General features: G+C 38.3%; 1 protein-coding gene across 1 annotated transcript in view; it reads left to right on the top strand.

Moving 5' to 3' along the window:
• The window catches only part of LOC136863766 (uncharacterized), a 229,715-nt gene that overhangs the window by 28,588 nt on the left and 174,909 nt on the right, over positions 1-26,218 (top strand). The window contains exons 2-4 of the mRNA XM_067140119.2: positions 5,931-6,063; positions 10,196-10,346; positions 24,488-24,592. Coding sequence (XP_066996220.2) covers positions 5,931-6,063; positions 10,196-10,346; positions 24,488-24,592 — 389 coding nt within the window. The remainder of the gene's footprint in view (positions 1-5,930; positions 6,064-10,195; positions 10,347-24,487; positions 24,593-26,218) is intronic.

Here is a 26,218-nt window from a genome sequence, read left to right as displayed (position 1 = left end):
ATTACTAATTCTATTCCTGACATAGTAATTTGTTCTTTGTACTTGATTGACTACACACTTAATTATCTCCAATAATAGCAGTCACATACTAAGTTTTAAGTAAATTGGTCCATTAGTTTCTGAGATACGATTTTTGGCCGGCTAGATTCTTGAAATTACGCACTGTGCGCCGTCCTGGTACCAACCTGCGGCATTTGGAGGGGCACCTGCAACAACTGTGGACGAACTTGCCTCAGGAGAGGATCCAAAGGCTTTTTGACACCATTCCGAAACACACAAGGGCATGCATTGTGGGGCGACATCCTACTGACCTGGCGCCAACATTCCACCTGTAACTGCTAACGGCCTTGTTTCTTTCATCCCATATTGTAATCAGTTCAATAAAGCACATGGTCTTTAAGCATACGTAATTTCATTCACTTTCAAGCACTCCTTCTGGATGCTTAACTTTTTTAGTCAGGCAGAGTATAAATGCATTCGCCAATATTCTGTAGTTGCTTTTCATGTACATTTACAGTTTGAACATTTCCAAGCCATCTCTGAAATCTTTTGTTGAGAAATATATTTGCCTGATGAAATGTCTTGGTGTAGGATTGTGACCAGCATGATCCCTTGTCTTGCACACAATGGCTGTAGTTCACGGGGAAAGTTGAGACAATGTGTGCAAGTCAAATCGCCATTACTTTTTAGGTGATGCAAAATACAAAATGAATGAAGAAATTGTGAGGATTATGGAAACTGAATTACAGAGGGTGGATGTGGACATTTTCGTACAAATCATAATAAAATGAGAAAAGTCCAGCTTCCTGTTATACAAGGGTCATTCCAAAACTATTGCACCTATTTCTTCCTATGCATTTGGTATTTATAGATTACATAGAAGCACCATTTCTACTGTACATTTTTTAAAATTTCAACCTGTTCCCATGCATGGTGCAGTCACATTATTTCAACCTGCCATTCAAGAGTTTCAAATAGATATGTGGAATTGACACACTCAGTTGCAATACAGTTAATCTTTGGGCACAGGGATTTTCAGGCAGCAGTAGACACATCAAGATTAAAGATTATTTTCGCAGTGACAAACTGTACAGCGCATAAACTGTTGACTGTGTGCGGCAGGTTAAGAGCTTGTTTATGGATAACAGGTGTGTAACTGTGATAGAAAGGTCTTGGGGACTTGGGAATGCAAATGTGTGCAGAATACTGTAACAGCTGGGAGTGAAAAAGGTTTGCTCCAGTTGAGTTCCGAAGATGTTGACAGCTGACCATCAAGATAAAAAAAATACTGTGAACCAGCACGAACTGTTGGTGCTTTACAAGAATAGTGGGAATGATTTCCTTTCAAGAAATGAGATGGAAGATGAAACTATACTGCGCCATTTTGAACTGGGGAAGATGAGGCAATCACTGGAGTGGCATAATGGAAATTCAGTTGCAAAGATGATTTTCAGAATGCCACCTTCAATGGAAAAGGGATGGTCACAGTTTTGTCGGATTCAAAGGGAATCCTGCTTGTGGACATCATGGTTTAAGGAACCACACTTAATTCTGATGTGAGTGTGACAACCCTAAAGTAACTTCATGCACAACTGAATAGTGTTTAATTGCATGCACATCGGTGGAATGTTTTGCTGCTACACGAGAATGCTTGTTGACATGTCTGTGAGAACACCAAGGACACTATCCAGAAACTAGAATGGACATCACTGCTATACCCACATTACAGCCCTGATTTGGCACCCTCTGATTACCATCTCCTTGGTAAACTGAACGATTTGCTTCTTGGAAAGAGATTTGGTGATAAGGAATCCCCTGTCATGCTGCTAAACAGTGGCTTGGATGTGCCAGACCAGACTCTTAGTTGGAAGACATATGTGCCTCATGTGGCATAAAGTAGTGCGTAAAGAATGTGGCAATGGAGCGACCCTCATAAGTCGGAACTCTTCATTTTCATAATATTGTTATCTTTTAACTATCCATAAGTGAATTAGATGATAGAACTCTGGTATGAATGCAGATGGTGAGTGTGTTGTGTATCTTGACAAATAAAATGCACTGTGTATTTTCTCTTTCTTTTTTAAGTGTATTGTGTAAGAATCTTAAGAAAAATTCCTATGAAGCTGTTTTGTAGGATTGTGCATGTAATACTGAGGAGGATGCAAATGCCAAATATTAGCTGGAGTTGAGTTGTTGGGAAATTTCGAAGCTTTCCTTATTGGTTATGTTTCAGTGTTCATTTCAAAATACATGACCTGCAGCATACACCTCCAAAGCTATGTTTGACTCTATCTTTAACAGATGTTACATCTGGCACTTCACGAACATTTTGAAAAATACTTGGAAAAATGTATGAACATTCAATGGAACACCATTAGTACCATTGGGGTATCTGAAATTAAGTAGAATTGAGTGAATCAGCTGACAGGATATGATTTGACATGTCAGGAAACAATAATGATGATCAGGGAAGGGAGATAAGAGAGTATAAAATGTTGCTAGTCTAAACTGTTAGGGCAGAGTTGTTCATCAGGAAAACTTTAACCTATCTTCTTTCAGGCAAATTAATTTACAAGTGAGTAACTGTAGATCTGAAGAATCAGGATTTTTTCCTCTCTGATGTTGCACCAACATAGATTTCAGCATTGCTGGAATGGTAAAGGGCTTGGACTGGTTTTGGGGTATGAATTTTGTAGTTGTCAATTTTCTTTCAGGAGATGGTGGGTTCATCTCCATTGTCAGCAGCCTAGAAGATGGTTTTCCTTTCTCATACCAGGCAAAAGCTGGGGCTGTACCTTAACCAAGGCCTCAATTACAGCTTTCCCAGTCCTATTCCTTTCCCACTCAGATGTTGCCAAAACCTCGTCTGTATTAGTGTGACATTGAACTAGTAGAGCAGATGAGCTTATTTCATTTTACCATTATTGTATTTGAGGGAGGAAATTTAAGTAGAAAATGAAACAGAAATTCATAGAATGCAGATTATTAGAGCTATAGGGAGATTACTTTTTCATATTTTTTTGTTAAAGATTTTCTGATACAATACTTTAGAAATTGGGCCGATGGCCTAGATCAGGGATGGTGAACCTATGCCACGCGTCACTAGGTGACACGTGAACATGATTTCGGTGGCACGCCACATGAACATAATAATGTTTTAATATACGTCTTGTTCTACAGACAATACATATCTTATAGTGCTTCACGAGTAAGAAATAAATATCGAAAATCTAAATACGTGTTCCATTCGGACGTGCAATATGGCAACACTGCTACACTGATAGATCTGAAAGTCAAGTGAGATTAGTGTCGTTTTCTGGTGGTTTTGTATACGGACCGTGCAAACATGTTTTCAGTGCCGAAAAGAAGAGCAACTTAACAAAGGTAATGACCGGATTTTTCAAGAACCGTGGACAAGGGAATTCGGAATAATAGAAAGATGTATTGCCATGCGTTCAAAAACAATTGTATTCCCCCTCATTTAATGTAAAGCGCCATTTCGAGACTAATCATTCAAATGTTTGTTCCATGCCAAATGAAGAGAGTTCGTTTCACAAAATATCGAACTCTACACAAAACAGACTAGTTCTTTTGTATCATACATCCACCCTAGAAGTAATATCAGTGCGGCTGTTATATCTGTCTCACTGGATAGTACAGCGTGCATGGAAAACCGCTTTCTGACAGTGAGTTCTTGAAAAACGTCCGACACATTATTTGAGAACTTCCCTAACAAACAACAAATAATTAACAGAATTAAAGGAATGCCAGCCAGCTGAACTGCTGTCAAGGATAGAATAATAAGAATGAGTGAAGAAGTTTCTGAGCAATTGAAAGTTGATTTGGATAACTCCCAGATGTATGCGGTATGTTTTGATGAAAGCTGTTTTTTGTTGGTTTTCTTGTGGAGATGTGATGAGGGAGAAATAAGTAAAATTGTTGAGCATAAGAACTATAAACATAGAAAGATAATGAAGCTAAAGGAGGAAGTGAAGTCCATTGGTAATATTAGTATTTTTCAAATATATATCATATAATTATTTTCTTACAGTTTGTTTTACGTCGCACCAACACAGATAGGTCTTATGGTGACGATAGGGGAGGAAAGGCTTACGAGTAGGAAGGAAACCGCCGTGGCGTTAATTGAGGTACAGCCCCATTTGCCTGGAGTGAAAATGGGAAACCACGGAAACCATCTTCAGGGCTGCCGACAGAGGTCTCGAACCCACTATTTCCCGGATGCAAGCTCACAGCTGCGCACCCTAAACGCGTGGCCAACTTGCCCGGTAATAATATTTATTGACGAAGTGTGTTACAATGGAAGCTTATTATTTATATTTTTACAAATAATATTAGGTATTCTAAAAACTTACATTTTAAAAAAATATATTTTTTGCGGTATTTGCAAAATAGGACCACGGAACATGCAATCAAATGTATTTACAAAATATATATCTAAAAGTAAATAAATAAATATTATGAAACATAATTGGAATTTGGAAAGGCAGTCGCGGTTGGGGGAGGGAGGTTGTAGGTTGTAGCAATTTCTTAAAGGAAAATAACAAGTGGCACAGTTGATAGTTGAGAATAATAAAGCAGACTTAAAATGGCACACTAGTTGGAAAAGGTTCGCCATCCCTGGCCTAGATGATAGGCCCCTTTAAACAACAAACATCACTTGGGAGAAATTTTATGGGAAGTACTGAAGGTACTTGCATGATTCATCAAACGAACTTGTAGAATGACCAAGGTATGAAATTGTTAGTGAATGGTCAATTATTGTTGTTCTTAGATTATAATTATGTGGGGTCAAATATTATTGTATTCAGATTATAATTATGTATTAGGGGAAGTTTGAGTTATTGTGAATGGTCAGATATTGTTGTACTTCATTATGTTTTAGGGTTAGTTTCAGAGTTATTGTTTTCTGATTATTATTATTATTATTATTATTATTATTATTATTATTTTATAGCATTTTAATCAAATTATGAAACAGTGGTTAAGTGTGAGAAAGGGATCCATCCAGAGTTTTTGAGAAACAGAATTCAGGAGGGATGTATTTTAATTAGTAGGAAGTTGAATATCTGATGAAATGAATAGTCTTTCTTTCAGAGATATGGTATTTCATTTTATGACTGTTATTACATGTTGATCCTTTTGGAGAAGTAGAGATTTGATTTTACTGAAATTATTTGATAAAAATTAGACCTGCTACATATATAAAACTGAAGATGTTTGAACTACCAATGTTTGATGTGTGTGCCAGGCTCAGTAGCTTAGAGAATGTGCTAATCTTCAAAGCCCAAATCCGGTTCAATCAGGCGGTATTTGAAGATCCTCAAATATGTCAGCCTTGTGTCTTTCAAATTTACGGGCACGTATAAGCTGCTGCTGGACAAAATTTTGGCATCTTAGAAAACTTAGTGTAGTTAATGCAGCATAAATACAATAATGCTAACATTATTATTGTAATTTGGTGTTAATATTTGCTGTAGGTTGCATTTTTGGCTGTAATTGAAGTATATTAACTTGTTGGAAATAAATATTTTGTTCCATTTATTCCAGCAATAACTGTTACCATAAACTTCATGTTTTTACCCCTTCATTATTATTTCCTTTGTTTATCTTATTCAGAATAATATAGATTAATATAGATGCAAAACATTTTCAGGAGATTTTGTGAATTGTTTAACTGTTAGTTATCTGTATAATCAGACAGTATGGGTCTATGACAATACCTTTGTGGAAATTATATTTGCTGCCTAAGTGAATAGTAGACACTTGTCTTGTTTTGTTAAACTATCTTTTATTAATACCTTGCTGGTTATTTTTAAATTCAGTTTTTCAGTGGCATCTTGGTTGGAAAAAGATGTCTCTTCACTGTTTGTTGAATCTGGTATCTGTCAGTGCATATGCTTGATTTCTAGATTGTACTCCTATGACAAGGAAGACTTTTCCACCAGCGTGTGGAGCCCGTTGAAATGGAATCCTAGGGCCCAACCATTGAAGTCGGCGCTCAAGAAGGCAGATGGTAGGAGAGAGTTATCTTACAGACCTCAGGTGCGTATAGCATACGCAGGCATTCAAGGGTTGTTCAGATTTATGGTTCATACTGTTGTATTATCCAAAGACTTGTCCGGCTCCATGGCTAAATGGTTAGCATGCTGGCCTTTGGTCACAGGGGTCCCGGGTTTGATTCTAGGCAGGGTCGGGAATTTTAACCATCATTGGTTAATTTCCCTGGCACGGGGGCTGGGTGTATGTGTTGTCTTCATCATCATTTCATCCTCATCACGACTCGCAGGTCGCCTACGGGGGTCAAATCAAAAGACCTGTACCTGGCGAGCCGAATCCGTCCTGGGATTTTCTGGCACTAAAAGCCATACGCCATTTCATTTCATCCAAAGACTTATAGAATTGATTGTAGATTATTGTTCTGAAAACAATGATAAATGCTTTTCCATTAACTGAAAGCAGCAAAACCACTGTCCATTTCATTATTACAGTTTTGTGCAAGTTAGCTGCACATTTTATGCTGTGTAGCTGATGGCTTACATTTGGTAGATGGTGGGATCGAAGCCCACTGTCGGCAGCCCTGAAAATTGTTTTCCGTGGTTTCCCTTTTTCACACCATGCAAATCCTGAGACTGTACCTTAATTGTCTCAGCCCTGTCTTGTCGCCATGAGACTGTCTGTGTCAATGCTACTTAAAACCAGCAGAAATATTTACAATGAAAGTATAGGTTATTTACTTGCTGACAGTGGGGATTGAACCCACTATCTGCCAAATGCAAGCTAAGGGAATATATTGGGATTATAATTTACACTCTGTTAATTATTGGTCCTTGAGGAGGAAGAGATAGGAGATTATAAAGTGTACGTCACGGGTGTTAGAAAGGGAAGGGCAGAGTCTGGGGTAGGGCTCTTTATCAGGAATACCATTGCACGCAACACAGTTTCGGTTAGGCACGTAAATGAGCGAATGATGTGGGTAGATTTGTCAGTGGGAGGAATTAGGACAAGAATTGTGTCTGTGTATTCACCATGTGAGGGTGCAGATGAGGGTGAAGTTGACAAGTTTTATGAAGCATTGAGTGACATCGTGGTCAGGGAATAGAACTGAAGGATACGAAAGTGTGATTGGTAAATGTGGGGAAGATATGGAAGCTAATGGGAATGGGAAGCGTTTGCTGGACTTCTGTGCTAGTATGGGTTTAGCTGTTACGAATACATTCTTCAAGCATAAGGCTATTCACCGCTACACATGGGAGGCTAGGGGTACCAGATCCATAATAGACTACATCTTAACAGGCTTTGAATTCAGGAAATCAGTTAGGAATGTACGAGTTTTTCAGGGATTTTTGGATGATACAGACCACTATCTGATTTGTAGTGAACTAAGTATCTCTAGGCCTAGGGTAGAGAAAGTGAAATCTGTCTGCAAACGAATAAGGGTAGAACATCTCCAGGAAGAGGAAATTAGACAGAAGTACATGGATATGATTAGTGAGAAGTTTCGAACAGTAGACAGTAAGCAGGGTCAATATATAGAAAGTGAATGGGTGGCATACAGGGATGCTGTAGTAGAAACAGCAAGGGAATGCCTAGGAACAACTGTGTGTAAAGATGGGAAAAGGCAAACATCTTGGTGGAATGATGAAGTGAGAGCAGCCTGTAAACGTAAAAAGGCTTATCAGAAATGGCTCCAAACAAGGGCCGAGGCAGACAGGGATTGGTACGTAGATGAAAGAAACAGAGCGAAACAAATAGTTGTTGAATCCAAAAAGAAGTCATGGGAAGATTTGGGTAATAACCTGGAAAGGCTAGGTCAAGCAGCAGGGAAACCTTTCTGGACAGTAATAAATAATCTTAGGAAGAGAGGGGAAAAGGAAATGAACAGTGTTTTGAGTAATTCAGGTGAACTCATAATAGATCCCAGGGAATCACTGGAGAGGTGGAAGGGAATATTTTGAACATCTTCTCAATGTAAAAGGAAATCATCATGGTGGTGTTGCAAACAGCCAAGCTCATGGGGAGGAGGAAAATGTTGGTGAAATTATGCTTGAGGAAGTGGAAAGGATAGTAAATAAACTCCATTGTCATAAGGCAGCAGGAATAGATGAAATTAGACCTGAAATGGTGAAGTATAGTGGGAAGGCAGGGATGAAATGGCTTCATAGAGTAGTAAAATTAGCGTGGAGTGTTGGTAAGGTACCTTCAGATTGGACAAAAGCAGTAATTGCGCCTATCTATAAGCAAGGGAACAGGAAGGATTGCAATAACTATCGAGGTATCTCATTGATTAGTATACCAGCTAGGCTCGTCAGTTGGGACGACGAGCCTAGCTTAGCACACGAGGGCGAAACGCAGGCAACCAAGAATGAGTTAGCTGGAAAATTTATAACGTCCAATAACGGACCATTATATTGGTATTATAAATTTACTCATTCAGGACAAATATTTTAGGTTCCCTATGGGAATCAACATCTACATCATTTGATGGCCTGGCAGGCATCTATTTTTGGAAATGAGACATAGCTCTCATAGTGCATTGGCACTGCTGGTGGCTTCAAATAGCCTATGCAGTGGCCTCCACAGTATGCACTAGCCTTGCGTCTTGGGTGGTGTGCTAAGTCCCAACTGACGAGCCTAGCTTAGCACACGAGGGCGAAACGCAGGCAACCAAGAATGAGTTAGCTGGAAAATTTATAATGTCCAATAACGGACCATTATATTGGTATTATGGTCCATATCTTCGTGATAATCACCGGTTTTTTTTTTTTATTGGAACATTAGAAGACCACCTTCCACAAAACCACTGGATGGACCTGCGTGCGCTATTATTAATCTGGCGCCCTTCCCAGTCGGTTGATTACCGGAGCCTTTAGGACTGTCATCAGTCCAAGATTTATCAATGCACTCCCCAGCATTCACCCACGACTCATCTAACCATATTACCTCGTGGAGATCCTTACGGACAAGTTTATATAAAAAAATACTCCTAGCCATCACGATGTGCGACTTTTCAAGCAACAGTTTTCTTCCATTCAGTTTTTTGTATCTGAAACCTAAGGCTCGCAATACTGATTTTAAGGAAGTTTTACCCCCGGAGAAAAGATTTTTCTGTTTAAGGGAGACTAGTAATTTTGCCACCACAGGGTATTCCTTCCTGCTGTAATAATCGTACACGTGTCTACGTATTGCATCAGCCTGGAAAGAATCAATTCCTGTTACAGGAGATGGCTTAAATTGTTTCTTTCCTGGAGTGCTACGAAACAAGTCCCCACTCTCAGCCCTGTTTCCGCCACTGCTAGGTTCCCCAGTCCATTTTTCCTTCAGTTCCTGGAGGAGAACACCTTTCTGAACCACAGTGCGCTTTGAAAGCCCTAATGTTTGACTTGTACGTTCCACGACTTGATCTGCAGAAACAGAGGGACGTCCATGCAAACGTACGAATTCCCTCTCCCTCTCGTAAAACTCGCGAGTTCTCTGCACTAATTCACATGCCTGACTATTAAGGAGCACTCCTCGGCGCAAAGGATTATCACTTCGCGATTCGTCATATTGTCGTTTCCGTGACATCGCACTGCACTAGTTACAAAAAAATCACAGTTATCTAAAAAAAAAAAAAAAACTTTCATCAACGCGCGAACCACACCTGACCACGTGCTAGCAACGACAGACAAGCGGCAACACTTCAATACGGAAGTCAAGGTAGTTATAGATGGCACAACTATACTAGCCATATTGCCAACAACCACCAAATGAAAATAGTTCATCTTTATTTTGCAGCTCGCTTAAACATTACAATTTTTAAAAAATTTAAAAAAATTTTAAAAAACGCTCATGCTCAGTATATAAAAGGTTATACGCACTCTACAGAATTAAATACGAACTAATATGTATAAAATCGATTAACTGTATCTGACATAAAAAGTAATGGATTGGTCGTTCTGATTGACGGGTGACGTTCTTCAGTTATTTTTTGTAGTAATGCCAACATGAACTATAACTGTCCAGTGCAACCTTGTACCGGCCCACCTATAGCAAAATAAAGTTTACCGATTTATCTACAGCCAGGTTAAAATTGTTGTTTTATTGTTAAATTATCTATGTTTATTTTGTACATATTCTGTAACAGTAGTGCTCTTTATGCTAACTTACTCATTTTGTAATGTTTGTTGTATTTCAGGTCAAGATTCGAAATGAGAATATTACAAAATTCCTTACATACCACCGTTTGCCAGAAGAACCCATCGGCAATATTGCTCGCGTGAATGATTCAGTTATTCCAGTTGATGAACGTTTTCCTGTACGATTCACCAGGGGCATGGCCAAACACAGTAAGGGCTTTTAGTTTTGATATTTTACTAGATAGTTATAGTCTATGTCAAATGGGAAGCTGTTTCTGTTGTCACTTGATGAAGAAAGTGTTTTGGACCAGTGCGTGTGATGCTTAATAGAGTGAAAATTTCCACTGAGGACAGAGCTTTGAGGAGGACGGATAACACATCATCATCATCACAGCTGCTGGGTTGTACTATTTTGAATAGTTTCTCGATGCTGAAATACTTTCCATTTGGCACAGACTATAGATCAGATTCAGAGTTATGTTGTGTTGTGTGTTCTGATGGGTCTATCATATAGTAGAAAGAAAGATTACTTACATTTCTTAAGTTTTCATGAATGTAATGGTTTTGAGTCTCTGATTTTAAAAAAAAATTTGAATGTATGATAGGTGCTGTTTTAAGAATTTCAGTATTACCAGTTCGATCCAAGGCATAATAAAGCAAATGAGCAAAGCTTGTAGCTGTACGCGGCTGCTGATGTGATCATTGCTGCGGGCCCTGCAGATTTGCGTGGAATGCAACCTTCAGGGTATAATAATTTATTTTAAAATTCCAACATGCATTAGTCAGGATCCAAACCATGGTACCCTTGGTGAGAATTTTAAGACCTCTTACTTCAAGATCTAGAGAAATACAGCACTTCAGTGAAATCCTTCATATTCATTTTCTCAGACTCGTTTTCATCATCATCATCAATGTCCCACTCCAGTCGCCCAGATGTGGTTACTCATTTTTATACTCGCTCATATACCCTATTTCTCGCTATTTCTTAACCGTCATTTAAGTGCTGGACCCTTCGCATAAATTTTTTATGGCACTTCCCCTACTCCCTACGGCTGGTCAAGACACACAGGGTGTATGTTATATTGGAAGATTTCCAAAGTCAGAAGTGTACAGTTCATTTTAGGATGCATCAATGAGACATCTGTGGGCTAAGATTTGAAATGTATGCATTTATACTAAGCAATGTATCATATGATTCATATGCCATGACTTTGCATGACCACAGCTTGTCATTTGATTACAGTTAGGTTAGTAAGTGAGGGAACAGTTCGTATTTGTACTTCTTTTAGTAGATGTGACAAAACTTCTATAACTTATCCTCTTAATTAAATATGCTTTTGTAGTAAAATGTTGTGGATAACATATTGTTTCATTGTTATGCAGTCTGGCTCTGTCCACATTTAAAAAAAAAATAAAAAAAAGCTTTTGCTACACTAGGTGGGAAAGAAATGGAAGTTCTTTTCAGTGTAAAAAGGGTGGTGTTGCTCTTCATTTAGAGGAATGTTTTGAGGTCTTCTGTATCAGGCATTCGTATTGGGACAACACAACTGTTGATTTGTTGTTTTTGCTCTTCATACAAAATTTCAGAAGATAAATATTTTGTTTGATTTTAAATGAACTATTTTGTTAATATCTTTGCAACCTCTCTGCTAGACCATTTAAATATAATTTCTAAGTCAGTTCACATGGTATTTAAATCTGTTGTCATTGGGTTAATATGTTTCAGGTATTTGTAAATATATACAGGGTGAGAATATAACGTTAGGCTTTATGGGGAAAAGAAATACAGTAGAAGTCCGTTTGTAGTGAGAATTCACATTGGCAAAAATTTACACCCTATAGCAGATTGTCGCCAGGCTGAGTGGCTCAGGCGGTTGAGGCGCTGAAAAAATGATAGTATCCCTCCAGACTTCTGTGGCAAACGTTTTTCTTCTAACCGTATATGTATTATGAAAACATATTTCAAGCGCATGTAGAGAAATGATAACCTCCTTGCTAAAAATGTACATGGGAATAGCCTTACTGAAATGTAACCAAATGCGAGAAAATAAAATAAAAACCTCTGAAATCAATCAGTGATGCACTCTGCCATATCTTGAGGTGTATCACATTCGTACACAATTTCAGTATTAAAATTATGCCATCGTTTACTTTAGCCTTTATATCTAACGATTTAACAACTGCTATCTATTACGTTATTTACGCATTTATTACAAAAACGTGCTCCCGTCTTTAATTTCGATTTTGCAGCATTCGACGGGTATTCTCTTTCTTTCTGAGCTAGTTACCATCTGTATTTTACTTCCACACAATGCCATGCTTTTTAATTCCTATATCAATGTTCAGAGTGAGAAAATTTATTTTCTTAAGAAAGACTTTCCTTGCTTGTGTTAGCCTACATCTTATGTCCCCCTTCTTCCAGCTGTCATTAGTTATTTTACTACCCAAGTAACACTATTAATCTGCTTCCTTTAAGATGTTACATCCTAATCTAATATTCCCTACATCACCTGACTTGGTTCAACTGCACTCCGTTGATTTTGTTTTTTACTTTTTTGTTCTTCTTGTACTTGTTGTCCAAGACTGCATCCATACCATTCAGCATTTTCTACAGATCTTCAGCAGACTCAGATAAAATAACAATATCATTGGCAAATAGATCATAGTCAGGATTGCTTCAAGCCTTCCTACATTTCTTCCGAAGCCAAACTGATCTTCTCCCAACTCGGCTTCAACTTGTCTTTCCATTCTTCTGTAAATAATGCTTGTTAAAATATTTTCAGGCATGAGATACTAAATTAGTTGTGCAGTAATTATCACACTTATCAGCACCTGCTTTCTTAGGAATAGGTATAACAACATTCTGTGTAAAGTTGGATGGTACTTCTCATTCTTACACACTAAATGGAACAATATCGCCATGCTGATTTCTCCTAAGGCAGTCAGTATGTCGTCAGTTCCAGGTGCCTTATTCCTTTTCATGCTTTCATAGCTCTGTCAAATTCTGACCTTAATATTGGGTCTTCCATTTCATCAGCATCAGCAGCCTCTTCTTGGTCGAGAATCTTAAATACTTCTTTCAGTTGACTGTATATATTCTTGCCATCTTTCTGCCTTATCTTCTTATACTAGAAGTTGTTTCCCCTCTGACAAGGGAAGTAACAGGTAAGACAGGTCGAAATCCATCTTGTCTTGAAACCTTGTTGACACAATAGTTGTACTATAAGAGGGCAACTTCTGAAAAATCAGCTGTTAACTGCAAGTCTCCTAAGTCATGTGCCAAATTTCTCATATAAATCAGTGGGGAGTACCACGAGTACTGTACATTTTAGACTATAAATCTCATGTTAGATCTGTATTGACGGTTGAACTTCTTACAATTTTGTACCATTTGTAAGAAGTACTGTACATATCGGTTGGAGTCGACACCCCTGGCGGCCTAAGTACGCAAGGCCAGTGATAAACAGAGCCGCATGCACTAGTCAGCTGTGGGGTGTTTCACTGCATCCAGTAATAACACAATGGTTTTGATGGTTGTTTTAAAGACAGCAAGAGAGTGAAAATGAGTTCCTTAGAGTGTAACGTTTTAAATCCTATTAACATAGATGAGTTTGTAATGAGTTATTCCCGTGAAAATGGATTTTTGTTTTCCAAATAAATTAATTTGAAAGAAAAGGAAATGGTACAATATCTGATTGATTGCTGGAAAATAATCATACAGGAATTCAATGTATTGGGCAACTCAAGTGATTCTGTTTGTCAAAACTTTTTGCCAATCTCAAACAAATTTCCGGGTCAGAGTTTGAAACTAGCGTATGACTTCCCGGAATCTACTGATTCTACAAGTCTGTCGCTTTGCAAATTTTCCAGTTCTAGTTATGTTTTTAGTCTCATAAAATTTGTGCTAGAAAACATCAGTATGGAGTTCAAGAAGATGGCTCTAAAATTCTTGCTTAACAGTTTCCGGTCTAACTACGAGCATAGCTTGCAGTGGCCGAAATTGCGCTCAGGCGCGCTGCGGGCATAGCCCATAGTAAGGTTTGACAGTTTACTAAAAATCGAGAACGAGCTATGCACGCATTATGGTGGTTACATCATGTTTCTTCATGTATTAGTTACGAGTATATTTAAGCAGATGGCAGTATTATATGTCTAAGCCAGAGAATTTATGATATTTTTGATCAGCATGCATCAGTAGGTGTTGTCACTCAGTGAGCTCTAAGACATGGCTTCTCGCAGCAAACATGTGCTTGACAAAAGTGATATTTTCGATATTTTATGATATAACTTTATGCGCACATGAACATATTATTGACATATGAATTCGAAACAACTTCTTAAATTTCATTATGATTGGAGTTTGTTTTACGGCCTAGCGCATGTTTCCGCGTATTTCAAATTTGTGTGAATACGTAAGATTGTCTACATATTAGTAAAGTTGTCTGTTTAGAAGACTGTATTTTCTCTTTCTCGGAAATCTTTTGTGGTAAATGGAACAATATTTTTACATTTGAGTAAGTTTTGATCAAATTTATCAATTAAAATAAAATTTCATAAGAGCTCCCATTTTCATTATTGTATATATTGCTATTATTATAGAAAAATTATTGTTTTTATATCGTACTTATTATTGTTGTTGTTTTGTAATTGCAATGCTTATTTTATATTAGCAAAATAGGGTAAATATAACAGTATTTCAGAAAACTGTACTTGCTTAGTTATCCGTCAGACCTTTTTTCCATTCACAAAACATGGTATAATATATAAACAATTTTAAAATCTCAAGTGATAGTTGACGTAATACAAACAGCGTTTTTCAAAACTAGATGCTCAAACAAGCACAAAGAAAAAAGAATCATGCAGATATCTCCTACAGGTACAGAGATATAAAGTTTTGTTAGGGATATTGAAGCCCAGACTGGTATGGGTTAACAAAGGTGGTAAAAAGCGATTATCATTTTGACACATCTGCTAATACTTTAGTGAAGTCTATGGCAAATGATTTGGCATAGGTTGGGTTAAGGTTAGATTACCTCCAATTGTGTAAGGTGAAGTATCAAAACACTCCACAGGATATGAAACACAACACCATCTAAGCATTCATTGCTTAGACCATTGAAGCAAAGTAATATTTGCCGTGGTTAATTATACCAATTTATTCTTGATTATTGATTAACCTCAGAGTTGAACATTACAAAACTTACTCCTTAATTAGGAAATGACATAGATTATCAGGATTCATTAAATTTAATACTGTGGAAAGAAGTATTTGAAAATTCTGACAGATTCCATCATTTCAGACATATCCTCCTGTTACCTGTCTTAGCTAATATTGCCCCACAAGATCCAAGAAGGAAAGCAGCCAACCTAAACTTGCTCAAACCGAGCTCTATAGCTGCAGTCGCATAAGTGCGGCCAGTATCCAGTGATCGGGAGATAGTGGGTTAGAACCCCACTGTCGGCAGCCCTGAAGATGGTTTTCCACGGTTTCCCATTTTCACACCAGGCAAATGCTGGGGCTGTACCTTAATTAAGGCCCCGGCCGCTTCCTTCCCATTCCTAGGCCTTTCCTATCCCATCGTCGCCGTAAGACCTATCTGTGTCGGTGCGACGTAAAGCAAAAAAAAGAAACCTTGCTGAAGATTCTCTTCTCATAAGAACTCTCCCTTGTACAATGCACTACAAGACCCTCCGACAGCTCGTCTGAAATCACGCAAACCACCCTGGACTGATTTTAAAAGTATTGGTTCTTTCGACATGACCTCCGAGTGGTGACAACGTTGGCATGAACATCCACCCAGCAATGCTCGCATGGTTCAAGATCCAACATAGAAGATTGAAGGATTCCAATTGACGCATCAAACCTGGTCGAAGCTGAACCGAATTAGAAAGGGTCAAGGGAGGTTGAAGAAATGGGGTTTTCGTTCATCTGCTGAGAAAATCGCAGTCTAAAGTCTACCAACTCCACTGAATGTAAAACAACTTCAAACCATTACAGAGCCCCTCCATGTTTCACTGTCCCAGGAAGATGCACTTTTTCTGATTCTAAACATCAAACATAAACTCATTCCTGTTGCCCGAAAACCTTCGAACCTTGGTTACATTAATGTATTCTGTCATTAAACAATCAAACATATTCGTGCAGACACACGTTTTGTCCAGAAACTTTTGGCCGGCAGTGTACCTGTTCCAAATTGATGATGATATTCATTAATGTTGAAGTAAAATGTGGTTTAAAATTTGTTTACATCATTCAAGAGTAAATACGAAGAAGTCATGGATCTTAAATTTGTCATTTAGTATTTTGTTGGCCTCTTGCTAATGAGTATTGCATTTTGAAAAGCCTTGGTTTGGAGAGTTCATCACTAGGTACTTGTTAATCAGTGTGATTGAAATACTTATGAACTGTTGGTATTCTGGGTGGCATAGTGGTGTAGGATGTCTAAAAAGAAAGAGAAATAGTGTTGGATGATGTCTGTTTAATTGTGAAGCAGTGTAGGAATTTTATTTACGTGACTTATTCTATCGCTTCCTAGGCTGGTTCCCTGTGGCCTTGTTGATGGTGTTCTGTGTATTACTACTTCTTTGCAAAGAGGTGATTCTGGGAATGTGAAAAGGGAGGGGTAGAGGGGATGGGAGACGATTTGTCCTGAGAAGTTCTGAGCATGTGTTTTAGGTGTTGGGTAGGGATTTCGTTCAAATAGTGGCCCATCATGAGCATCTGTACTGTTCACACGATCATTAAGGATACATTGAAATTTTGCAAATAGTTCGCCCGATGGTTGCCTCGCATCTTCAACCAGCACAGGAAGCTAGTGAATGGTCCTATCTCTTGAGCATCTGCTGTGCTATGCCAAGGAAGGGTATGTGTTCCTGTCATGAATGGTCGCTGGAGATGAAACATAGTGTCATCGCTTCAAACGCAAGTCAGAATGACAGTCTCCACTGGAAGCATGCAAGGTCGCCGCCATCCAAAAAATCCAAGGCCGTCCTCACAACTAGGGAAAAGGTTATGCTCAGTTTCTTGTTTGATGAAAAGGGTCCCCTTCTTACGGACTTCGTGCAGCATGGGACGATGAATGCACAGCGATACTCGCAAACATTGACCACCCTTCACAAAGTGATCAGTTTGAAACGACCTGCGGAATCATTCTGCTCCACGACAATGCAAGGCCCCATACAGCGAACGCAGTCGCGAAGCTTTGCAGACATTCAGTGGAACATCCTCAAACACCTTCCATGCAGTCCGGACCTGTCTCCCCATGATTATGCTATTTCTTGGTGAGCTAAATAAGGATCTCAGAGGCAAACAATTTACCGCAGACGACAATGTCAAGCAGTACGTTTGGAACTGTCACCAACGCAGTCCCAGGAATTTTACAAGGTGGCCATTCCCCGCCTTATGTCGTAGTGGGACAAGTGCCTCAACAGTGCTGTGCAATACTTTTGAAATAACAGTGAGTTTTCATTTACCAGGCGAGTTGGCCTTGCGGTTGGGGGCACACAGCTGTGAGCTTGCATCTGGGAGATAATGGGTTCAAATCCCACTGTCGGCAGTCGTGAAGATGGTTATCCGTGGTTTCTGATTTTCATACCATGCAAATGCTGGGGTTGTACCTTAATTAAGGCCACGGTCGCTTCCTTCCAATTCCTAGGCCTTTCCTATCCCATCGTCACCATAAGACCTATCTGTGTCAGTGCGACGTAAAGCCGCTAGCAAAAATCAAAAAAAAAAAGTTTTCATTTCATGGCTTCCAGCTTGTTTCTTTTCGAATGGCTTTTACATGTCTGCATTATTTTAATGTGCATTGGCTTGGTGTCTATCTTGACAACAATAGTTATTTCACTCTGCTGGGTGTAGTAGCTTACCTGCTGTCCTATTTTGTTATTCATTATTAAACCAACTCCTGCATTTCCTCTGCTTGATTTTATCTAGATATTTCTGTAATCATCTGATCAAAAATTATGTTCTTCCTGCCAACGTACTTCACTTACACCAGCTGCATCTAATGTTAGTCTTTCCCTTTTCAGATTCTCTTACCTACCACAATAATCCAAACTTCTAACATTTCATGCTCTGACTTGCAAAATGTCGGTGTCCATCTTCCTGATGATGATTGCCCCCTCTCGTGTAGTCCCGGCCCTTAGATCCGAATGGGGAACAATTTTATCTCCGTAATATTTTACCCGGGAGGAAGCAATCATCAGCACATCATTCATACAAAGAAAGCTGCATGTTCTTGGGAGTTAATGACTGGTATATTTTCCAGTCGCTTTCGGCACTGTCAACATAGGTAAGCCGTCTTAAATATAATTACAAGGCCATACCTGTCGATCATTCAGACTGGCGCTCTTGCAACTTCCGATAGGCTGCTGCCTCCCTTTCGTTGAACCATTCGTTGGTCTGATCTCTCGACTGATACCAATCTGATATGGTTGCACCTATGGTTTGGCCATCTTATTCACTGGGATGCACAAGCCACCCTGCTGCGGCAAGGTCACATGGTTTGCATTATTGTAAAAAATCAGATGTCTTTGTGTTGAAAATTTAATGACATGTTTTTTTTGTGTGGTGATTAGAACCTATGTTTATATTCCATTACATCAAAATAGTAACTAATAATTTCACACTAATATAAATCTTACATTATATTACATTATGCATACATAGAGTTTGTGATTTTTAGCATTTGCGATAAATGCGAAATATTGAAATTGAAATAATAACATTAAGTTATTTATTAGACCACCTAATCAATACAAAATCGTCTTGGATGATTTACATAAATTTGTTAGCTAATAGTGGTACATGTTTCGCCTTCCCTGAAGGCATCATCAGCCATAGTCTTAACCTTAAATTAAAAATAAGCGTCTAAATAACATGTAGTAATGAAATGAATTTTAAAATCTTGAAGAGATTTGAAGTAAAATAACATTAAAAATAACAATGATGGTTTGAAAATACAATGTGATGAGATACAATAGTGGAAGTATTAACAAAATTAACATTAGAAGGCTGCTAAAATAAGTACAATGGATAAAACAACAGATTGTTATACAACAAGTAGTAAGATTGCATAAAAGTAAAGTTGATAGTCTGGCGGTTATAATTAGATGATGGCGAAAAATCTTATATAATCAAAGTAAAGAAGAGAGAATAAAAGTCAAAGTTAGTCGAGAGATCCGAAGTTAATCATGATCTTGAAGATAAAAGACGAAAGTCAGATGCATATGGAGAAGTTGTAGAACACGTTGAGGATATGAAGTTGGTGAATAGAAGTTGAAGAACTTAGCAAGAAGTCTACTGTTGCAAATACTTCTAACTCATAATATTGCAAGCTATCTTTGTCACCGTCAAATGATTCCACTTTTATATGCTTTTTCAACTTGAATATCTGCAAGCTCACAATTTGCAACATTTGAACATCACTTCAAAATTTTGAGATGGTCCATAGTGATCCTATTTGAAACTGTTCTTCAACTTCTATCCCACGAACCTGCTACGCAGGCGTAGCAGGGGGAGAGGTGATACTCCCACGTGGCGCGTCCCAGGTGGCGGATAGGGGGGTCCTAACCGGCTTGCCGGCGGACTTGAGGGAAATAAAATACCTCTCGCGGACCAAACACACTACCCCCTGCGGGTGGGGTACGCACATGTAGAATACACCCGCGGTATCCCCTGCCTGTCGTAAGAGGCGACTAAAAGGGGCGACCAAGGGCTGACTGAATTAGAACCATGAAACTAATTTTGAATCGTACCATCACGCGGGGAACACCATGGGTTGCCTGTACTTGCGAGTAGTACCACTGTATTAGGTACGAAATAAGTTTGTGATTAGTAGCAGCTGGAGGGGGTTCTCCTGTGGGTTTCCAGTACCCGTGCGTCGTACCCATGTGAGCAACACCGCGGGTCTGGGCGTTGCCTGTGAGTTGTACCACTGTATGAGCGACACCGTGGGTCTGCGTTGGCTGTGATTGGTACCCACTCTGTGAGGAACACCACGGGATGTGTGGTTAGTACACCTAGGTGAGGAACCTTATCGGTCTGCGTTGGCTATGAGTGGCGCCATTGTGTGAGAAACACCATAGGTCTGCGTTCCCTGTACGAAGTGCAAACCTTGTGAGTAGTACCTTCTTGTGTGGAACACCGTGAGTCTTCGCTGCTTTTGATTAGTACTCCGACATGACTAATACCATGGTTCTACTTTACTCGCGACATGTACCATTCTGTGGGGCCTTAGACATGGATTTTGCACCCCTTTAGACATCAAGCATCCTTGTGCTTTATAAGTGGTCCCTTGGTCAGTAATACTATTATTTTCGATCTTTTTTTAAGTCTGATCCACTGTTTTGTTTGTTTGTTTGTTTGTTTGTTTGGTTGGTTGGTTGGTTGGTTGGTTGGTTGGTTGCTTTTTGTTGGGTTCATGTCCATCAAATCATTGTTCATGACAATTTTTATTTTATTTTTGTCAGTGGATGTATTTGACCTTTTTGTTATTTCATTTCGTACCATTAGGGGCCGATGACCTCGATGTTAGGCCCCTTTAAACAACAAGCATCATCATCATCATCATCAACTTCTATTCACCAACTTCATATCCTCAACGTGTTCTACAACTTCTCCATATGCATCTGATTTTCGTCTTTTATCTTCAAGATCATGATTAACTTCGGATCTCTCGACTAACTTTGACTTTTATTCTCTCTTCTTTACTTTGATTATATAAGATTTTTCGCCATCATCTAATTATAACCGCCAGACTATCAACTTTATTTTTATGCAATCTTACTACTTGTTGTATAACAATCTGTTGTTTTATCCATTGTACTTATTTTAGCAGCCTTCTAATGTTAATTTTGTTAATACTTCCACTATTGTATCTCATCACATTGTATTTTCAAACCATCATTGTTATTTTTAATGTTATTTTACTTCAAATCTCTTCAAGATTTTGAAATTCATTTCATTACTACATGTTATTTAGACGCTTATTTTTAATTTAAGGTTAAGACTATGGCTGATGATGCCTTCAGGGAAGGCGAAACATGTACCACTATTAGCTAACAAATTTATGTAAATCATCCAAGACGATTTTGTATTGATTAGGTGGTCTAATAAATAACTTAATGTTATTATTTCAATCAAATATCATCAATACGGACCAAAAATGATATTTGTTACATGTAAATGCGAAATATGCCGAAACTTTGTCAGTGTATGTGCCTTCATCTTATATGACCCGTACGGGTGGTTTTTAGCGATTTCGAATTCGCGATAAAATGCGAAATTGGTTCAAAATGCGAAATTATACAATTTATGCGAAATAGATGCGAAACTCTGTTTTATACGAAATAAACATATATTTTTAAAAAGTATGCATTTTTCTTAAAAATAAGATATAAATGTTGTTATTTATTTCAGGAGAAATAATTATTACGGCGCCCACTGCGATCGTAAAGCGGTAACATGCTTTGACCGACACTTCCGTCTTGGTGCACGGAACATCTATAAGTTCATTATCGCAGTTAGCTGGTCGGAGAGATTTATTCTCTTTGTTTCGCAGCCTAACCGATTGATGTCAGATGATACCTGAAGCTATTTTCTCTGTGTAAGAAGTAACTCTGAGCTGAAATACGGAAAATATAAAGCACCTTATTTTGCCGCTCGTTGTAAACAATCATGGCGGCATCCATGCCGCGCATGGATGAGTTTATTCGTAACTGGCTTGAAAATAGTGATGTTGAAAGTGGAAAAGATTCACTGGAGAGTGAAAATTCTTCATCTTCAAATGACAGTGATGAAAGTGATTCCGAGATGATAGTGCCAATTGAAACTACGTGACAAAACCAGAATGCAACAAGAGCGAGTCAGAAGTCTACTTTTTTGCTAGTTGCTTTACGTCGCACCGACACAGATAGGTCTTACGGCGACGATGGGACAGGAAAGGCCTAGGAATGGGAAGGAAGCGGCCGTGGCCTTAATTATGGTACACTTGCCTAGTGTGAAAATGGGAAACCACGGAAAATCATCTTCAGGGCTGCCGACAGTGGGGTTCGAACCCACTATCTCCTGGATGAGCTCACAGCTGCGCGCTCCTAACCGCACGGCCAACTCACCCGTTGAGAAGTCTAGTAAAATGATACTTGGAATTATGGTCTTGTTGACAATAATGTAACATCTAAACCAGTTTTTGAAATTCACTCTATAGTGAGGAGGGGGTTGGGTAATAATCCGAAAGAAATGGACTTTCTAAACCCACAGTTCTGGCATCACGTTACTAAGGAAACCAATACCTATGCCTCTACATTTCTTGCTAATTTATCTGCTTCCCTTGAAACCAGTAATACTTACGAACAAAAACATTGGTTTCCTGTTACTATAGACGAGCTAAAAGCTCACTTTGCTTTGTGTATTCTTATGTAGCCTATGTGATTAATCAAATTTATGTTAAAGTGACGAAAAAATAAATAGTATGTAAGGGAATATTTCCTTTCACAAGTAATGGCAGGCCAAAGGGTTAAATCATTCAATGTGTGGAATTCCTTTCACTGGCTAAAGAGCACTACAAAGACCAGTCAATCAAACAGCAAATACACTTTCAAGCACCACGTTCATTCTCTTTGTGTGTTGACCCTTGATCTTAGTCGGTTATTCTTGACATTGGTGTTGAGTAGTAGTTCCGTTTAAATGTACGGTAGCGATTTATTTTATTGTCTGTTAGTCATGGGTCGAAGAGAAGTGACGATCAAACAGCATGCCGAAAGTCACAAATCGGGACACATTTATGTAAGGATACAGATGGCCTATATTGATGTGCCGACTCTGCAACCAAAACCTTGAAGAAGAAAAAATGTTTTGCAGGCTTTCCTTTGCCTTGGCAGCACTTCTGTGCATTTGGGCCTCTACGAACAGTGTTGATGTAGTGTTTTTTAGCAAGTACAACATAATTGTAACTGATAGGCGGTCTCAAATGAAGGAGGACACCTTTTAAATAATTGGCATGTTGTACTTAAATCATCATTGAAATTCCTCTTCCTTGTAGGTGTGTTGTACTGTGATAAATAAATACGTTCAGAATAGTATTTTTCACTTTGAAATTGTGTTTGTAAATTTGAAAATAAGCATATTCCTGTGTGTTCGTTAATACTTCTTGGAGTCTTACGTTGATGTTTGTCTTATTTTCCATAGTGAATTCAAAACTGCATGACGAGCAATGTGTGATTAAACAGCATGATTTTACTCCCAACTGTTGTGCGTGCAATTTAGCAAATTTTGCCTATTTTTAACCAATTTGCTACAAAATGCTAAATTTGAGAAGTTTAGATGCTACAAAACGCTAAATTTGAAAATCAAAACGCTAAATCGCTGATTTTTAAATGCTATAAACCACGAACTCTATGCATACATCAACGTAATAATTCATGGAAGTCCAATTCAACTCAAGTCTTGCCGTGCAGTAGATGAAGTCCAGCAACACTTGCATTGTATTGCAATCCTAAGGTAGGACATGATCAAGTAAACAAATACTAAAATCCCCACCCCACAGATTATCTTTACTAAAGATACGCCCCTATTATATGGGTATCAAAGACTACAAATTACCAAGTAGAATAAGAGAATTAAAACACAAGGAAAAAAAAGTACTGTCACTAATTTGCTTTTAGGGAAATAATGTTATTGCATAAGTGAATATTTGGAAGACAACTTAAGCTAATGAAATGCTGCCACTGAGTTTGTCATCATAGTTGAACTTTGTATCTAATTACTTTAATATTAGTACCTTATGTTTTTAATTTTAAGTTTACAAGTCACCAGTTTAACGACCAGGCAGTCTATGTAAATGTTTATGCGTCATTAAAGAAGCTAAAGAGTAAGTAGTAATGAACTCAATGGATAGATTGTAGACATTGCAAGTGTGAGTTTTGAAATGAAAAGTCGTGCCTCTGTGGTTTGGATTCCATATAAACTTGGAGGTCCCATGACTGTGATCACGACATCTAGAGTTGCGTAAAACTACAAGCTAGTTTGCTTGAACTCCATGGATGAAACTGCATTTATAAACTCACCCCCCACAGTTAAGTATTTTTCATGTTGCATTTTCTATAAAAATGAATCTCGACCACAAATATCAATTTTTGCAAAGTGTATCATATCTCTACTACTTGTCTTACCAGTTTAGCAACAAGTCGTTTCTGGCTGACAGAAAGGTTTTCTCAAATGTGGATTGAATGCTAGAGGAAATTATTATTATTATTATTATTATTATTATTATTATTATTATCATCATCATAATGTGATTCTCTTCCTTCTTTTTCTCACATCTGTTTTTCTTTCTTTTTTTTAATGACAGTTGAAAAAATTAAGACAGCAAATGAAGCTTTAACTGAGTGGCTTCGTCAGTGTTGGGATTCCCTGTCTGATCGTGCACGTGAAGCAATTCGTGAGAATCGACGAGGTAAGAATTTTCAAACTTTAATTGAAGTTGATGCAACCTTGTTTATGACAAAATTGATTCTCCTACCTGTTTGCTTGACTTAAGCTTTTAGTTTGAAAAAATAGTATCTACCTTTATAAAAATGTAATTTCAGATTATGACAAAAGCAAAAGGCTAATATGTAGCTTACAGTAGTTGATAATGCAATTGTCTTCCATGTTCAAAGTTGCAGGATCAGATCCTGGCGTAGACGATAAGAGTGTTTAAAGGGCCTGTGTTACTAAATTTATAAGCTCCTGAAGGTTAACCATTTTCATTTTCTGAATTGTGGATTTCATAGGTCACCCTTAATCTGTTTATACTGTAGAGTTTGGGTCTAGTTTAGCTCTAGATCAGACGATTTTTGCAGTCGTGACTCATTACACAGTTTCACAATTGTCAGTCACATTTGCGATGTTTGACCCTATCATATTTAAGCGTGTGATTTTGCTAGTTGTTGCTAGGGTCCAGCATTCATCTGTGTCACATCTGATATCCTACAAATTATTTTGACATAAAACAATGCTGTCTTACGCTCATTCCGTCCTCTCTACACCATAGGTTCAACTTTCAATTGGGTTTTCAGGGGACATTACACACAATCTAATCATCATCTTAGTTGCAAGGAGTGTTCATGAGTGGTATACGGTGCAACCAAAACACAGTCGATAACTTTCCTGATGTTCGGCTATTCGTCAAGCTTGGTATAATCAGTTACAGCCCATGTACAGGAGTACATGTATGAGAAGCAAGAGGAAAGAAGCTTCTGCCTGTAATTCTGGTGCTGACAGAAAAAATTGTGCATAGTGCAGTAGCCTCCTCCTCTTCCTCTTCGATTTGTTTCATCATGAGCCTTTAGATGACTGTTTGCAAAATAGAGTTCATGTTTGGCCCTCATCTTTTATAACTGGAATAGATTTTTTTTTAATTGCCATTGTCCCCACATCCCACTGCTTCACTGCATTACCGTAGGCTTTGGCAAGATTTTTACTTATTGGCAATTTATTTAGTGGAATGATCCAGAATGTGCTCCTTCCTGATATGTTGTGCTGACTACTCTTTAAAAGTTTGAATTTTGAACGCACACAAACCTTATTTCTTTTTCTGTAGGTTGTTTTTAATTGTGACATTGACCCACAAGTTTTTGAACTTGTAGAAATATGAGACAATAACGTTGTATTTTATTTAGATACAAGGTGTTTCAAAAATAATATACGTATTACAAAGTATTATTTCGTCCAAACTATCGATCGCTGCGCCTCGGCTCGGCTATTGGAGAAATGAATACATAGTCTAGTTTATATTAATAGCCGCTAGATGTCAGTTGTCTTCTGTTTTGCTTGGTAACCGTCGTATGTTTAAAATGGCTACTCTGCAGCAGAAATCATTTTGTGTTCTCGAGTTTGCGAAGTGCAATTCCGTGATTACAGTGCAAAGACATTTCAAGTTGAGGTACCAAATTGATCTTCCGAATGGGTGGAACATTCGCAAATGGTATCGACAGTTTGCAGATACAGGATGTGTATGTAAAGGAAAGAGTCCTGGCCGCCCTCATGTTCCTGAAGAAAATGTTGCACGAGTTGAAACTGCTTTACAACATAGTCCTTC

This window comes from Anabrus simplex, chromosome 2 (assembly GCF_040414725.1).
Source record: "Anabrus simplex isolate iqAnaSimp1 chromosome 2, ASM4041472v1, whole genome shotgun sequence".
Lineage (NCBI taxonomy): Eukaryota > Metazoa > Arthropoda > Insecta > Orthoptera > Tettigoniidae > Anabrus > Anabrus simplex.
This window is presented reverse-complemented; position numbering and strand designations above follow the sequence as displayed.